At 47.2% G+C, this 17,841-nt stretch overlaps 1 protein-coding gene across 1 annotated transcript in view; it reads right to left on the bottom strand.

The window, feature by feature from the left end:
- Positions 1-9,279, bottom strand: part of LOC134528016 (proteasome subunit beta type-5-like) — a 36,399-nt gene extending 27,120 nt beyond the window's left edge. Inside the window, exons 1-2 of the mRNA XM_063361180.1 lie at positions 8,818-9,279; positions 8,583-8,733 (exon numbers count right to left, since the gene is read on the bottom strand). Coding sequence (XP_063217250.1) covers positions 8,583-8,733; positions 8,818-8,970 — 304 coding nt within the window. The 5' untranslated portion in view covers positions 8,971-9,279. The remainder of the gene's footprint in view (positions 1-8,582; positions 8,734-8,817) is intronic.
- Positions 9,280-17,841: the final 8,562 nt, after the last annotated feature.

A 17,841-nucleotide genomic window follows, 5' to 3' on the forward strand; every position in this document is an offset into this window, starting at 1 on the left:
TTCACTCGGTAGCAAACTACATTGTAAAAGATTTTTAAGTCTGCTGATTCGTTCAATGGTTCGTTAATGCTGTTTGTGAGCTTTCGCATAATATAAAAAAGACGCAATTATCTGTTAGTCGGTACGCATGGAAAAAAAGCAAGACAAATTAATCGGTAAGTTAGGGCGACTTTATTTAAGTGCGAAACGGAAGAAAAGAAGACCAACGGATCTGATTGAGTACCAGAAACAAAGGTAATATATAGCGATACCGATATTAATTTTTCTTTTATCAATGTAAAAGAACACCGGAGAATTCCAAAACCGGCTAAAAACTATTTTAAGAAACATATTTTACAACTTAGTTTGTACAATGCATTTAATTTTTTAGAAAAATCCGAAGAGTTGAAGAATATGGTGCAGTTCAAGAGGAAGTCAACAGCACAATAACTGATCCCCAAACAGCTAACTTGACGGCTCATTTTTCTTTACCAGGATCAAGCAACGCAGGGAATGAAAATATGGTTCTGAATCCTGATGAGGAGTAAGTAGCCAGTGTTTTATACTACACAAACTGCGAACTGTATTTAACGATAACATTTATAATTAGCATTTTATTACGTTCAGAGTCTAATGAAAGGCTTAAATTTTTCATATAAATAATTTTCAGTTCAGTAATTGAACTTCTATGAATTTGTTCTTGGAAAAATATATATATAGGCCTAGTGTTACGGACAGATTAAAGAAAAGTTAGATACTCGGTATTACTGTTGTATGCAAGTCATAGGAAGTTATTATGGCTTGACGACCATACATACGTCATAGATTATCAATTTCAATTAGTAATTTTAAAAAGTGAACTAATAGGGCATTTATTCAGTCCAAGAAAAGTCCATGTGACGTGAAAAATACTAGTGCTATTATAAAACAAGCCGAAAGATAATTAAATTAATCAGTATGGGTGAAGTTATGAGGGTGGGGGAATAATTGCGAGAATGGAAGGCAAGCTATTGATAACTCACTGTGTTCGGTTCCAAAAGACAGTTTCTTCATCCCCCACCTCATTTCCCTTGTTTGAGCGTGTCTCAGTTTACAAATGCGTTCGACTATCAACAAATTATTGTGTTACTTGTGGTAGCCGCTAGCTGGAAAAACGCCAGGAATCCTTACTGCTGTATGTTGCAATATTCAAGTGCGTCATTGGGTGATTGTCCATGTTTCCTTATAAAAAATATTGAGTGCGAAAAATTTTCGCCTCGTAGGCTTTCTAGTAAAGGACGATATACAATATGGCTCTCCTGCAAACAAAAAACATTCAGTAAATATATGATGACATAAATTATTATTGTTCCACGTAGCCTTTTTTTTTGAATGTTACTTCTTTGTATGCAAGTTTGTACGTGCATGCATGTGTATGCCCGTATCTCGTGCTGTACCTACATTCTGGAATTAGACTTGTCATATTAGTGTACAATAAAACTCTCTTACATCATATCCCACATTTACTGATTAGTTTGCGAACAGTGGTAGAGTTTATAGGCAGGATTATAGAATTAACTGAATATTTCACTACCTTTAAAGAGTAATTCATCAACATTTTGAGCGGAACACACAACTATAAAATTGTACTCAAATATGAGAGCCAAAATAGGAAATTTCGTTACTTTTGGAATTTTGATACTCAACATGTCACAAATATATTTTGTTTTGATCTTTGCAGGACAGTCACCAAATCGTACGCCAAACTTCAGCCACCAATCCAACTGCTGGAAACGGAAGCCGGTGTTTTTCATTGGTCCACGGAAGTGTCTGACACCATCATCATAGAAAACATCAACATCGTTGAAAACTTAATAAAATGGCGTATGAAATGAGCAGTGTTCAACAGGAAAGAAAGGTATTTAGAACAAACATTTATTGCTGATTTAGAATTTTTGTAATAAAACGTTTGAACCTATTTGAAGCCAACAACAACCTGCTAGAACCTAGTAAGAGCCATAATATACTCTCATGACATACTTAATGTTCCAGCAGTACAACATGGCAGGCAGTCCGAAGAAATAGTCATCAAACAGCTAGAAGACCAGGAAAAAATTAATATAAGTAAAGCTGGTCTTTTTATTGACCAAGAACACCCATTTCTTGCCGCAACACCCGATGGCCTTGTTGGCGAAGGTCGTCTCGTAGAAATAGTGTCCTGCTTCGGCATATGGAATGGACATAAATGAAGCCATGCGAGAAGGCAAAATAAAGTATTTGAAATATTCTGAAGAAAGTCCTACTGTCATTTCATTTAAAAAAGATCCTGAATATTTCTACCAAGTCCAGGGTCAACTTCACATAACCAGAAGGGATATTTGCTTGTTTGGCATCTGGACTTCGAGCCAAAATAAATTAAAAGTACCTATTGGAAATTTTCAGAGACGACACATTCTGGAAAGAAAAAAATGGAACCAAAACTCGTTTTATTTTACACACAATGCGTTCTTCCGGAATTAGTTGATCCTAGACACACAAGAAATATGGAAATTCGGGATCCGCCGCACATAACAGAGGCTATCAGAAGTCATAAGATAAAATGCATGGGAAAACGAAGATCGTCCAAAACAAAACCGAATATTACACCCTGATTACATTAAACGTGAACATTTTTCAAGCTTTTGCAGAACTTTCAAGAAAATGTTGGTCTTGGATAATCATTCAAACTAATTTTTATAGCGACCTGTTTGATTTATCAATCTAAGTCGCCTGCTCACTTTGCTTCATAAACTATCACCTTTCATACTGGAAATTATTCTTGCTCATTGTTTCTAGAACGTTTAACCATGCCAAGCATTTTCATGAACCTTCATTTTTAGTATGCCAGCACCTACGTGTGCATAAGAAAGTATAGCCCGTGTGGTCACGTTCAGTGGCTACCTAGAGAATCATTACCGTAATTATTTTGGATATGTAAAAAAATAAAATGTCTTACCTATAATGTAAATTTTAAAGCTGAGTTAAGCTTTCCAGAATGGTTAAATGCTCAAGTGAGCAATGGTGTTTAAAATTATAGAAGACATTGCTTGTTTAGGTGAATAAATACTGAGGTGTTCGTAACTGTTACTTTTGAAGGAAATTAATTCATTTGGCAGCCAATTGAGAAATTATGTAAAATTTTTAAATGAGAAACAAGAGAATTTCATAAAAAGAGTGTTCGGTATGCATAAACTTCTTGTCTGGTAAGTCCTAACAAAAAGGAGAAACGAAATAAATGTATAATAGCGACCATAAAAATATTTTGCTTCAGTGGTAAGCTGAATTAAATTCTGTGTTTTGTTGTTTTAAAAGTGTGTGTGCATTAAATCGAATAGTATAAATGCCTGTCTAGTTAAAAATATAAAGCTTATGTACATTTTTTGTGCGTCACAGGTAAAAACCAATTTGTGTGTAATTCTACTAAACTTGTTTAAATAATCTGTTGTCGTTTACTGTATCGGATTTGTAAAATTATTTCTATTTAAGCATTTATTTCTCTTTAATACCTCTCTAAAGGCCATCTACATACTTTTAAGATTGTTGGACTTTTCTGCAAACTGTTTTGAAAAAGGTTTTTGTGATGTAAAAATATTTGTGTTTAAAATGTCTATTATACCGTACAGTTTTTTTTTTAATTTGTCTTTCTTGGAAGTAACTCGTGCCCACGTTGGTTTAATTTATAGTGCTCTTTTTAAATTTATTTGTCTTTTATAACATAATGAACATTGTATATTGGTGTGAAACAAAATGTATGAATTACGTGTGAAATAAATACATGTTTTATAATGTGGAATTATGTAACGATTTTTTGTATAGTGCCTTTTTATACCACGTCCAAATAAAATATATGCTACCTGCATGATAACTCATTGCCATGACACAAGTGAAACAATTACAAATGAGATTATTCCATGTTATAAAAACACGAACACTTTTTTTAAAAAAATAGTACATAATATGTATGTATTTCGAAAAGCTTTTACAACTATCATTGACAGATGCGAGTTATAAAAAATACATAACATCGATTCGGAAAATATATTTAACTTCGGCAAGATTTGTTTGCAGAATAAGGTAATTTCATGTTCCTTGGAGGATATGTAACGTTTAATATCCACGTGACTTCGAAAATTACGATGTAATATCACTTTTCCCACTTCATGTAAAAGTTTGTGTTTTTAGCAAAAACATAGTAATCCATTTTATCTTTTTTTTTTTACTTATGAACTACTAAACACGCGTAAAAAAAATGCTACCATTACGACAAACATACTTTTCGCGTTATTTGACATTTGAGTTGAATGAAACGTTGTGTGTAGCCACTAGCTCGCGCGGCGCTCCGCTCGTACGGGGAAGGCAGGCAGGCAGGCAGCAATGCTGTCGAGACATCCCGACCCGTACCGCGCCGTCATGAGGAGGGAATGACCATGGAGTGAGGGAGGGTAAACCGAGTCTATCCCCTCCACCGACATCATTTCGCCAGGACGCGCTCCTAGTAGGCCACTCCTCCAAGGCTAAACTCCGCCCAGGCTAGAAGTATTTTGTGCTGCTCGCGCCGGATTCTGAGTAGCCGCTTCTCTATATACCACTCTTAACAATGAATTTGGCCATGATTATATACCTAATTATTTATATTTTGATATTAAAAATTTACCTCCATTAATACATTTTCAGAGGCTGCCATAATATAGTGACCTTATTGATAGCATTATAGTCCGCCCTAGCTCCCTAGAAATAAATTTAATTCTGAATTCCAATGCTTTCAAAGGAGAAAATATTTGTCCGGCCCAACCAAGCATTAATTAAATTATTTCTGTATTGCTATCCTTTAAAAAATGTTTTACTATCTCCTTAATTTAAAAATACACTGTTACAAGTAAATTACACCATCATTTAAATCCTAGTACAAGCCATAATCTTTTTTGTGCACGATGATAAATATATAGTTGTATACATGATAACTCTTTTCAATTTAGCAATGATATTGGAAAATAGGCTACACACTGTAGTTTTTTAAGTTACGTGTATATTATTCTGTACCTAAAGAAATAGCTTAAAGCAAAAAGAATTACAGCATTTCAAAAAGATTCATATGTTCGTACTAAATATTTGAAGTAGATTTGCAATAAACAAAACTAGAATAAATGTATAATTTGAATCAAATATTTTTAAATCTTCTTTCAATATGATACAATGAATATTTATATGCCTGTTAACAACAGACTTTTAAAATAAGTAAACACTAGACTTTTAAAATAAGTACTGAAAAAATTTAAGAAACATTTCCAGTATCTCTCTAATATACAGATCTTTGTAAACTTTGAACCACTAGCAAACTTAGCATCAACCATAAGTATATGTTTGCTTGAAGTTGGTATGTACAAGAATGTGTACAGCTTCATGCTCACCTTACTCTTAGCATGTTATCACATGTCTAAGTGCTTGACAAGTTACCAGTAGCCAGGATTATCATTATGTCACACCCACGTGGAAAGAGTGAGAGATTTAGTAACAATGGCAACTGTAGGTGTATTTGTGCCACAGGGTAACAAAATGTATCATAAGTATATGATGAATTGCGATAAAGCCAAAATAACTCAGAAAAGCATGGTAATACACTTTATAACACTGAAAGCAAGTTAATACCCTGTAAAGCAATGAAATGTACAGCAAAAAATCATGAAAATAATCAGCATATTTAATCAAAACTAAACTCACATTACATAATTATAATCATTTAATATAAATTTCAAGGAATGTAAGTTATTTAGTACGAAGTACCAAAATATATGTACTAAATAGATTAGAAAAAAAAATTTATATTGCAACTGTTATTAGTAGGGGCATTCATTTTTCGCGAAAAGATTTTGACACTAGTTGAAATTCTAAACACAGTGTTTCGTGATTGGGCGTGTTTCTTTCAGTTATGTATCTACTGCCACAACACCAATCACAGTAGTTCAGTGCGTAAGCAAACGCATCCTGAGTGGCTCGGTAAAATAAGGGCAACGGCTCTTCTCTCAGACGGCCACCAATCACAAGGAAGAAACCGTTGTTGTGTGTACACCTTGTTGCAGTCTAATGGGTATTCAGTTCTTTTCGTGAAAAATGCCTGCCCCTAGTTATTAGTAACTAATTTTTGCATTACAACATTGAAACATTTTACAATCGCACGTACACTTGCAGATTTATTTTTATTGTTCCCAGTTGTTAGATGAGCTTATTACAAAATTATTATAGGTAAATATGTAGTGTACAGATTAGCGCCAAAAAAAATTGTACAAATATAAAATAACTTTCATTATATGCTCTTTTACGTCCTCTTTTAATAACTGCCTGCAGAGATAAGAAATTCCAAATACTTTAGGAGATATCGAATTTTTTAATTTTCATATTTGGGCAATATTTGTTAAAAAAAAATTTTAAATTCCAAAAATACCTTTATTCTGTGCTCTTTAACTTCCTCTTTTCATTAAACCCGGCGGAGATCAGAAATTCCAAATACTTTAGGAGATATGGAATTTTTTAATTTTCATGCTGTGCACTGATGCGTTCAGCGGGAAGCCTACGATTCACTCATCCTTCTGGACATACCCGAATACTCACGTTGGCGAGCTTTCTTTTCTTAAAATTAGCAAGAAGTAATTAAAAATACTTTAAAACATTGTGGATGGCTGGTTATATTAGGTAAGTATAGCTACATTTAAAAAACTGTAAAATCATTTTATGGTTGCTTAGCAAATAACTTTTTAATATGTAGCTATCCAGCGCTAGGAAACTGTTTACATGATTTCACAGTATTTTTAATGTAGCGATCCTAACCAAATCAACCATCCACAATGTTTTGAAGTATTTATAATGTAGCTAACATAACCTAATTGACCATTAGTTTTCATGAGTTGCATATTTATTTACAATAAACAAAAAAAAACCGAAGATGCACGATCGGGCGTTTGCCTCTCGTCTGTTGAAAGAAGGCTTGCCAACGTGAGTATTCGGGTATGTCCAGAAGGATGAGTGAATCGTAGGCTTCCCGCGTTACCATTGTTGCTTGTTTACAAGTATGATTTTTTTTTTGCGACGTAGTTGAACAACTACATCACGTAAAAAGAAAATTACGTGAGTTCCTACTGTTCATCCTTTTTCCCGGTTTGTTAGGTCAGGTCAGCTACATTATAAATACTTTAAAACTAAACAACCATTAAAATTAATTTTTATTATTTTTAATGTCCGTTCAGTTTCAAAGTATTTATACTGAAGCTGACCTGACCTAATCTACCTTTGTCCCGTTTTGTTAGGTCGGGTCAGTTACATTATAAATACTTAAAACTATACAAGTAAAATTAATTGATATTATTTTTAATTTCCGTTTATTTTGAAGTATTTATCATGTAACTAACCTTACCTAATGGAAAATTTCTGTTATTTAGGCATTCACGCACACACGGAAAAATATAAAATGGCGTCTGTTGAATGATTACATAGGGCTTGTATTGCAAAATAAGAACGGCGATATCTCCAAAAGTAATTGGAATTTCTTATCTCCGCAGGCGGTTATGAAAAGAGGACGTAAAAGAGCATATAATGAAAGTTATTTTATATTTGTACGATTTTTTTTTGGCGCTAATCCGTACACTACATATTTACCTTATTATATTGTAAAAGTGCATCATGTATCAGTCAAAATGACAATGTTTTGGTGTCACTGAAATAGTGTCATATTTGTTGAAAATTGTGCTAACTTTATGAATAACAGAGTTCATAAAAAAAACAAAATAACACAGAAATCTCGTTTTAAAAACTAAATTGGCCAAAAAATAAAAACATAATTTCTTTTAATTTTACACAGTATTTTGTGGCTGTAAAAATAAAGGTATTACTTTAAGCAGGATACTTTGATTACATTTCATACTGTTCCATAGTCTGTAATGTAAATATAGTGATGTAAATTTGTGTTGTGCTTTAAAAACGTACTTGAGACTGTTTGCCACGAGATTGCCTCGATTCTGTTGTTGCCACCATAATGTTTTGTTATTACTAGCTGCAACTTGATACTGTGGTTTTCCTGATAGCTTTTCAAAAAAGACAAGGAATTTTTAATGGCATTACATTATAACCAGAGCAAAGACTGTTTTCAACCCTAATTTTTTTTATAATTTCAAGTGAATACTGAACAATATTTACTTGAAATGGAAAGCCAATAAAGATAGAAATCAGTCTTAGCCCTGGCCATAATGTCCGTCTTTTTGAAAACAGTCTCAGCTATGCTAAATTCACAAGGATCACTGGAGAAACAGGCTCAAGTTGCTGCTAGTATAAAGTAAACAGTGGGGATGCAAAAACAGAATATTACAATACAATGTTTGGGAGCAAAAATATCATTTTTGGATTTTTATTTGATCTGATAATTATTTATTGTACATCACAATTTTTGTTGTATCCAGGGTATTTTCTATGTACTAAATTAATACAAGCATCATGTACCACAGGATCAATGTAGTCAGGGTCATGCCATTTAGGATCAAGGGAAGGACTTATATATGCGATACGAAACTTTTACCTTTACTATATAATACACAACTTACCAATGTACTGCCCCCCAGTGGCTCTGGAATCAACTGCCAAAACAACTCCACCCTGATACTCGAAACCTAAAGTTGTAGTTCCATGATCAAAATGGATTTTAATGGGTTTTCCATTGTCATCAGAAGAAAATGTACCCAGCTGACCTGAAGGCTATAAAATAAAGAAAATGATTATATAAATTATATCCATTAAAATACAATTCCTCAGAAATAATTTTCCAAATAATAAACTTACATTTGAAAATGGAGGCAACGCCAACTTTACATTATTACAAAAATTACCAGTGTATTCATTCTCATTTAACACATTTGACTCTGTTTTCCACAAGGGCTTAAAACTAAGTTGGCTGAACTTCGAGTCCAATCCGCACAAACTTTCTAAAGCCATATTTTAATTCCCTTGCAATACAATTAAAACCCCGAACACCTCGCTTCGAAAATAAACAAAAATTCACATTCTCATACACACCACAGATAAAAGAACAATCAAAACAGCAAGTCACGTAAAGTGAAAAGAGAACAGAGGCTGTGAAGGCAAAACTATAAAGACGTTTCTTTTACAGCCGACAGCAGACGAGGCCATGACTCTTTAGAGCGTAAAGAACAGTGCAACTCTCAATAGTTGGACGCTCGATGATGGAGGAGCACGGTCTAAGAAGGGGAGGTCTGGACACTCGCCAGATAAAAGTGACCACTTACTGTCTCCATAGTTCGTTCGACGTCCGCTATTCAACTCTAGCGCTAGGTGTCTTGCGGTGGAAATATATCATTAGGCGTTATGATGATTTTGTCAATTCTCGTGAAAAACAAACAAGAGGTAAATAATATACGATACAACGATAGTTTAAAATCATCGCCGGAGGACGCACAGTAACGTGATAATCGGGCATAGGGCCACATTTCCGCAACCTAATTTGTTAATGTCAATAAAACTTTAAAAAATACACTCGTTAAAAAAGGTAATTTTTATGCAAATTACTGGAAATATCGCAATGCCGTTTTGCAGAATGATTAGGAATCATGTAAGGAAGTAAAATAAGTTTTGTTTTTACTTTTTTTATTTCCATGGTGGCCCTATACTCCATAATTACAAACGTAGAGAGTTACGACAGTATTTGATGCACTGCAATGAATTTTAATATAATTACACTATATTTTAACATTTAAAATTAAAGGCTGAATCAAATTACATAACTTGGCTGATTTACGTATTTGAATAACAATACCAAACCTGCATTTACAATACATTATTTGCTACACAAATAAGTGCCATCGTCAATGTTTCGTGTCTCATGTCAAGTGTTGACGCTTCAGCTTGGGTGCATAGTAGGGACGTATTTTTTTTTTTTTTTTTTATTTACATTGCTTTACAATATCCAAATAAAATATATATATACGTTTTTATAAGTTGTCGAAAACAAACAAGACGCACAAACACAGCAAGCAAAAATAATTTTGATAGCCGCATGAATGCACAGGTATTGTAATGTAAATTACAAACTGCTATTACTCCTAAACGAGTTTGAATTCCGTATCTGCGCCTTTTAAGATAACAAAGGAAAGTTTAAAGCACTGTGACGCCGTCCCCGCTACCTCTGAGTATTTAGACGTGATTTTGTTCAGTTCGTGATCTCAGGGAAGGTTCGGCCTTGTGGCTAGAGGTAGGGGTCAACGCAGTAGGGCCCCCCGAGCTGTTGAGGCCACTCGGGACGCCTGAATAATAACACAAAACCTCTTCAGATAGTTGGTGAATTTAATACAGCACAGCCCAATACATGGTGCTGCCCGTTCTGGCCGTAACGGTTTGCCCGACGCGACTAGTCACACGCGCAGCTCACTTCCTCAGTGGCGGCTCACGATTCTTATGCGCGTGAGGGGCAGACTCGTATACGTGACGCGAAAGTTACAAAAGACACTCTGACATGGCACACGATATTTTGAAGCACAATACACTACACTAATACCTAGCTCTGGATAAACTGGGCTAGCAACACGTAGGCCCGTGTCTCCGGCGACTCTACGTGGTGACTAGGTGTGTCCCAGGGACTGAATCGTTATTAAGTTTGGTGGCGCACTGCAGTACGACGGTGATACATAAGCCCTGACATGACGAATTACGCTTAGGCGAACAACTATTCCGCTAACACATTACACTTGATAAACTGGGCTAGCAACACGTAGGCCCGTGTCTCCGGCGACTCTACGTGGTGTCTAGGTGTGCCCCAGGGACTGAATCGTTATTAAGTTGGATGGCACGTGTCGCCTGCTGGCTGCCCCGTGCGGGCCAAAACTAAGTAGCCTGTAGGCTAGGTTGGGCGTGAAGCGCCGACGTGAAACCACATAATCTCCCCACAGTACTTACGTATGACGTGGAACACTCATCTTGAGCACTGATTGAATTAAGTTAAGTACCTCATGGTAAATTTAGGCCGACCGCGGAACTGTACAAAAGGTTGAAAAGAAATTACACTATGGAAAACTACATGTCGGTGAATGCAAAGTTTGAAGGTTCCGCGTTGCGCGCAGGCTGCCGGCCTGGTTGAGCTCTCGAAGGACACTAGCGGTGTCGCCGCGCGCGACCCCCCTCCCCCGCCAGCCCTCCCGCGGAAACGTGTGAATTTCGCGGGAAACTGAACCGGCCAGGTTCGGGACAAATCGCACATTGAAACATGATTTTGCAAAGACTTAATTATTAATTAATAAAAAATAATGTTTAATAAAATCCTGTGGAAAAACATAATTATAACAATTTGTTGTAGTGCGGCGGAAGGATATGCCACACCCGGCCGGATCCTTGCGCCGGTGTAGCACTCGTTGTATGGCGTTCGCCTCGTCGCACGAACTGCACTTTGCTGCGCGCACGGGCACGTTCGGTGCACACGCTTTTGCGAGACGTTGATGAGGCATAGCGGTCTATGCGACAGAGGAGCATTGGCGGTCGGCGTCAAATGCCCCCCCTTCTCTGAGACCGCTATGTGCATCAACGCCTCGCTTCACACGCTGAGCACTTCACTGACGTTCGCCGCACTGCGAGCCCTACACTACGCGGCGGAGTGGTGGTGTGTTGTGATGTAAACATTCTGCCCTGAATACCTCTCCCACTCAATGAATGATAAGGGGTTACGCCCTGACCCGTGTCCTTTCCCCCCCTGGGACTGGGCAGCGACGTGCGCCTCTTCTAGCTCAATATGGTGACAAGTGGGTGGGGGGGTCAGTGTGGTCGGGGTGTGGCAGGGTGGTGGAATGGATGACGTGGGCGGGGGGAATGATAGGGGTCCGGCCACGAGTGTTGGCACACCTGGATCGCCCCTTACGGGCCGCGCCCGGGTGGAGTAGCTCGACGGGGACCTGGACCACTCGTAATCCGCCAGGTAGGCCGGGGGTCGGCGGGCCCTCTGTGGTCGTGTGGTGGGGACTGTGCTGGTAGGGGTCTCCACTGTGCAGAGTGTGGTAGGTCCCCTCGTGTCCGGTTGGGTGGTCGGGCAGCTCGCCTCCACGGCGGGGACAGGAGCGAACTCTACCGGCTCGCTGTCGTCCGCGCAGTACGTCCTGACCGGGGCCCGACGTCTGCGGGTGGGGCGCCTATCCCTACTGTCCGGCTCCTCCTCCCCCTCCTCGGGCTCGTCCACGGATACCCGGAACGTGGCGTCCGCCAGGCTGAGGTCCAGCGGCCACAGTGGCTCGACGTCCTCCTCCTCACAGACCTCCTCCCCCTCCTCGTCAGGAAACCAGACCAACGGATTCCCCACCTCCTCGGGGACGTGCGGAACTGTGGCCAGCGGCACCGGGGACCTGCTCGGGGTGTCCCGGAGGTCGGGTTGGTTGCACTCATGTGCCTGATCAGGGCTACCCACGTCTGTGTCGCCCGTGTGCATGTCCCCCCGGGTGGTGGGTTCAGGTGCTGCTCCTTCCCGCGGCGTATCTGTGGCTTCCTGGAGTGTGGGGGATGGTGAAGAGGGGGTCGTTGGGCCAACTCTGACCCCGTGCGCGACTACGCGCAGGTCGTCCCGGTGCACTTTAGCGGGCCGTCCCCTTGGCATCCGGACCGCATAGGATGAGGGGCCCGTCCTCCACAGGACCTCCCGCGGCTCCGACCATCGAGGCGCCAACCCCGCACAAAAGTTACGCGCCCCGGACGACAAGTGGTGCTGCCTGACATATACCAGCTGACCTGGCTGGATGGGGGGTGGGGGTTGACTAGTCATGGGCGTGTGGGCCGCCAGGAATTGGGCCTGCCGTTGTCTGGCGTGCTCCCTCCCCTCCTCATGATTGGGGCGCGCCACCGTGCCCATGGCAACATCGGCCACCCTGCTTTCCCCGGGCAAAGCCAAGTTCTTCCCGTACAGAAGCTCGGCAGGGGAATGACCGGTGACAGCGTTGGTGCGGCGCCGGAGGCAATACAACAGCTTCGGCAGGTGGACGTCCCATTTGGAGTGGTCGTCCCCCAACCTCAGCCGCAGCTGCGCCTTGACCTCCTGGTTCCGCCTCTCAGTGGGGTTGGCCTGGGGATGGTAAATGGGGGTGGTGTGGTGGTCGAGACCCCAACAGCGACAGTCAGCTCTCCAGCGCCTCCCGCTGAACTGACAGCCGTTGTCCGTCAACAGCACGCGCGCGAAACCATACCGCGGGAATATCTCGTGGTCCAGCAGGGCGGCTATGGTTCCGGCGCGCACGTTGGACACCGGGAAGGCCTCGACCCACCGGGTGAAAATGTCTGTGATGACGACCAAGAACCTCCTTCCCCGGGTGGTCCGCGGGTAGGGCCCCATTATGTCCAGGGCCAGGGTGTGAAACGGGTCGCGGGGCCGTCGGGGGCGCTGCTGCTCCACCCCGTCAGACCGCCTCGTCTTCCTCTGCTGGCACTGCTGGCAGCGCCGCACCAGGTCCCGTACGTCCCGCGTCACCCCCGGCCAATGGAAGGTCTTACGGATGTCTAACTGGGTTTGGTGCGCACCTGGGTGTCCCGCCAGTTCGTGCGTGTGGTGGAAGCCCATGACCTGCTCGCGGGCACCGAGCGGCACATGAAGGCGCCAGGCGTCCATGTCCCCTGGTACCCGGGTCTCCAACACCCCGTCCACGCACCTGTGGTAGGGGTGAACCTGCTCCCCACATGACCGCAACTCGGCCTGTGTGGGGTCGCCTGTCCGCTGGGCCTGTTTCACGAATTCCACTAATCCGCTCAGGGTCTCCACAGGCAAGACGGCGGGATAATCGGGGGCCCTTGGGATGTGGAATAAAGTTGCGGGCGCCTCCCCTGGAGTGACCGGCGGCGCGACTCCCCCTGGCGGCAACAGCCCCTCCCAGTCCTGGTCATCCTGAAACGTGTTGTGTGGGTCGGGATGGCGCGACAACTCGTCGGCGAACTGGTTGTCCCGTCCAGGGACGTGCTCGACCGCGAAGTCGAAGTTCTGGAGCATCAACGCCCACCTCGTGAACTTCGACTTGCGGCCCTGGGCGGAGTCCAGCCAGCGGAGACACTGGCTGTCCGTCCGCAGCGTGAACCGGCGGCCCTCCAGGTGGTGGCGGTAGCGGCGCATAGCCCAAACGACGGCCATGCACTCCTGCTCGTTCACATGGTACCGCCGTTCGGGCTGGCCGAACTTGGCGCTGGCGTACTCCACCACCCGGCGCACGCCTTTGTCCCCCACCTGGTATAGGACGGCCCCCATCCCCTCCTGACTGGCGTCTGTCTGAAGGAACAGGGGAAGGTCAGGCTGCAGACGGGCGAGCTGGTGGCACTCGCGGAACTGCCGTTTCACCGCATCCAGGGCGGCGTCCGCTTCGCTGGTCCACTGAAACCGGAGCTTGGGTGACAGCAAGTCCGTCATCGGGGCGGTGACGCTGGCAAAATGCGGAATGAACGAGCGCAGCCAGTTGAGAAGGCCCATCAACTTCTGCAGCTGCTTGCGGGTTCGAGGGGCGGGTTTGGACTCAATAAGGTTCAGGTGCTTTGGCAGAGGGCGGCAACCCTCCGCGTCCACCATGTGCCCTAGGTACTCCAGTTCAGCCGCGCCCACGTGGCATTTCTGGGGGGCACACGTGAGGCCGTGTCTGGCCAGCCGCTCAAGGACCAGGCCGAGGTGCCGGGCGTGGTCCTCCCACGACCGTGACCAGATGATGACGTCATCCAGGTACGCGGCGGCGAACTCGCCCGCGTACCCGTCTAACACACGCACCATCATGGCCTGGAAGGTCGCGGGGGCGTCCATCAGCCCGAACGGCATGGCACAGAACTGGAAACGCCGGCCGTCAGGGGCAGTGAACGCGGTCTTCGGGCGGTCCTCTGGACGTACCGGCACCTGCCAGTACCCGGACTTGAGGTCCAGGGACGTGAAGATGCGGGCGTCGCCCAGCCCCGCCAAAGCGTCTGTTATGTTGATGAGCGGTGGTGGGGCGGGTATGGTTACTGAATTGACTGATTTGAAATTCACACAAAAACGCATGGAGCCATCTTTCTTGTTCGCCATGACAATCTGGCAGTTGTATGGCGACTCACTGGGTTCGATGACTCCATCGCGTAACATTTCCGTGATCTGGGTCTGGATGACGTGCCTTTCAGTGGGTCCGGACCCGTATGGTTTTACGAACTGGGGTTGGTGAGGTCGGGTGGGGATGGTGTGTTCCGTGGTTGTGGTACGGCGGAGCATATCTGTGGCCGCAAACACCTGTGGCTGTTGAGACAAGACATTGTTTATGAGCTCTACATGGGCAGCGGGCACACCGTTCCTCAAGTCCGCGAGCGTGATGGGTGTCCCCTGCTCGGCGGGTGGCCGATAGCCCAGGCTGTAAACTGTGCGCCGCTCGTGGTGGCCAACGTGCAACCTCCCCTCCCTGACTTCCACAGTGGCGTCCTCCTGCGCCAGCCAAGGCAGACCTAGGATCAGCATCTCCCGTAGTCCCTCTACTACTAGTGCTGTTGTGTGACTAACATGGTCCCTGATGGAGAGGGTGATGTTCGAGCGGCCAACAATACGCGCTGTCGCCCCCTGCGTCGCTAACTGTACCTCCTCCACATCTGAGACAATGTCCCGTACGCTCGAGCATTGAGCCGACACATACGTGTGGCTGGCGGCCGTGTCGACAAGAGCATGCACCGGCTGTCCATCCATCCTGACGGGAATCCGGAGTAAATGCCCCGCCCCAGGTCCCAACTGCCCTAATTGGAACGACTCACCACACTGCTCCCGGGGCGCTGCCGCTGCCGTCAGGCGGTCCGCAGGTGCTGCCGGTGTCGCCGGGGTCACCTGGTGTCCGGTACTGCTCGCCGACGACCCGGTGCAGGCCGCTGACGAGTCGGGTGCGCCGCGCCTGTCCGTCCTGACGGGGCGTGCCGGTGTATCAGCGGACACCGCAGGTGCTGCCGGTGTCGCCGGGGCCACCTGGTGTCCGGTGCGGCTCGCCGACGACCCGGTGCAGGCCGCTGACGAGTCGGGTGCGCCGCGCCCGTCCGTCCTGACGGGGCGTGCCGGTGTGTCAGCGGACACCGCAGGTGCTGCCGGTGTCGCCGGGGCCACCTGGTGTCCGGTGCGGCTCGCCGACGACCCGGTGCAGGCCGCTGACGAGTCGGGTGCGCCGCGCCCGTCCGTCCTGACGGGGCGTGCCGGTGTGTCAGCGGACACCGCAGGTGCTGCCGGTGTCGCCGGGGCCACCTGGTGTCCGGTGCGGCTCGCCGACGACCCGGTGCAGGCCGCTGACGAGTCGGGTGCGCCGCGCCCGTCCGTCCTGACGGGGCGTGCCGGTGTGTCAGCGGACACCGCAGGTGCTGCCGGTGTCGCCGGGGCCACCTGGTGTCCGGTGCGGCTCGCCGACGACCCGGTGCAGGCCGCTGACGAGTCGGGTGCGCCGCGCCCGTCCGTCCTGACGGGGCGTGCCGGTGTGTCAGCGGACACCGCAGGTGCTGCCGGTGTCGCCGGGGCCACCTGGTGTCCGGTGCGGCTCGCCGACGACCCGGTGCAGGCCGCTGACGAGTCGGGTGCGCCGCGCCCGTCCGTCCTGACGGGGCGTGCCGGTGTGTCAGCGGACACCGCAGGTGCTGCCGGTGTCGCCGGGGCCACCTGGTGTCCGGTGCGGCTCGCCGACGACCCGGTGCAGGCCGCTGACGAGTCGGGTGCGCCGCGCCCGTCCGTCCTGACGGGGCGTGCCGGTGTGTCAGCGGACACCGCAGGTGCTGCCGGTGTCGCCGGGGCCACCTGGTGTCCGGTGCGGCTCGCCGACGACCCGGTGCAGGCCGCTGACGAGTCGGGTGCGCCGCGCCCGTCCGTCCTGACGGGGCGTGCCGGTGTGTCAGCGGACACCGCAGGTGCTGCCGGTGTCGCCGGGGCCACCTGGTGTCCGGTGCGGCTCGCCGACGACCCGGTGCAGGCCGCTGACGAGTCGGGTGCGCCGCGCCCGTCCGTCCTGACGGGGCGTGCCGGTGTGTCAGCGGACACCGCAGGTGCTGCCGGTGTCGCCGGGGCCACCTGGTGTCCGGTGCGGCTCGCCGACGACCCGGTGCAGGCCGCTGACGAGTCGGGTGCGCCGCGCCCGTCCGTCCTGACGGGGCGTGCCGGTGTGTCAGCGGACACCGCAGGTGCTGCCGGTGTCGCCGGGGCCACCTGGTGTCCGGTGCGGCTCGCCGACGACCCGGTGCAGGCCGCTGACGAGTCGGGTGCGCCGCGCCCGTCCGTCCTGACGGGGCGTGCCGGTGTGTCAGCGGACACCGCAGGTGCTGCCGGTGTCGCCGGGGCCACCTGGTGTCCGGTGCGGCTCGCCGACGACCCGGTGCAGGCCGCTGACGAGTCGGGTGCGCCGCGCCCGTCCGTCCTGACGGGGCGTGCCGGTGTGTCAGCGGACACCGCAGGTGCTGCCGGTGTCGCCGGGGCCACCTGGTGTCCGGTGCGGCTCGCCGACGACCCGGTGCAGGCCGCTGACGAGTCGGGTGCGCCGCGCCCGTCCGTCCTGACGGGGCGTGCCGGTGTGTCAGCGGACACCGCAGGTGCTGCCGGTGTCGCCGGGGCCACCTGGTGTCCGGTGCGGCTCGCCGACGACCCGGTGCAGGCCGCTGACGAGTCGGGTGCACCGCGCCCGTCCATCCTGACGGGGCGTGCCGGTGTGTCAGCGGACACCGCAGGTGCTGCCGGTGTCGCCGGGGCCACCTGGTGTCCGGTGCGGCTCGCCGACGACCCGGTGCAGGCCGCTGACGAGTCGGGTGCGCCGCGCCCGTCCGTCCTGACGGGGCGTGCCGGTGTGTCCGCGGACACCGCAGGTGCTGCCGGTGTCG

The sequence above is a fragment of the Bacillus rossius genome, chromosome 1 (assembly GCF_032445375.1).
Source record: "Bacillus rossius redtenbacheri isolate Brsri chromosome 1, Brsri_v3, whole genome shotgun sequence".
In the NCBI taxonomy this organism is placed as follows: Eukaryota; Metazoa; Arthropoda; class Insecta; order Phasmatodea; family Bacillidae; genus Bacillus; species Bacillus rossius.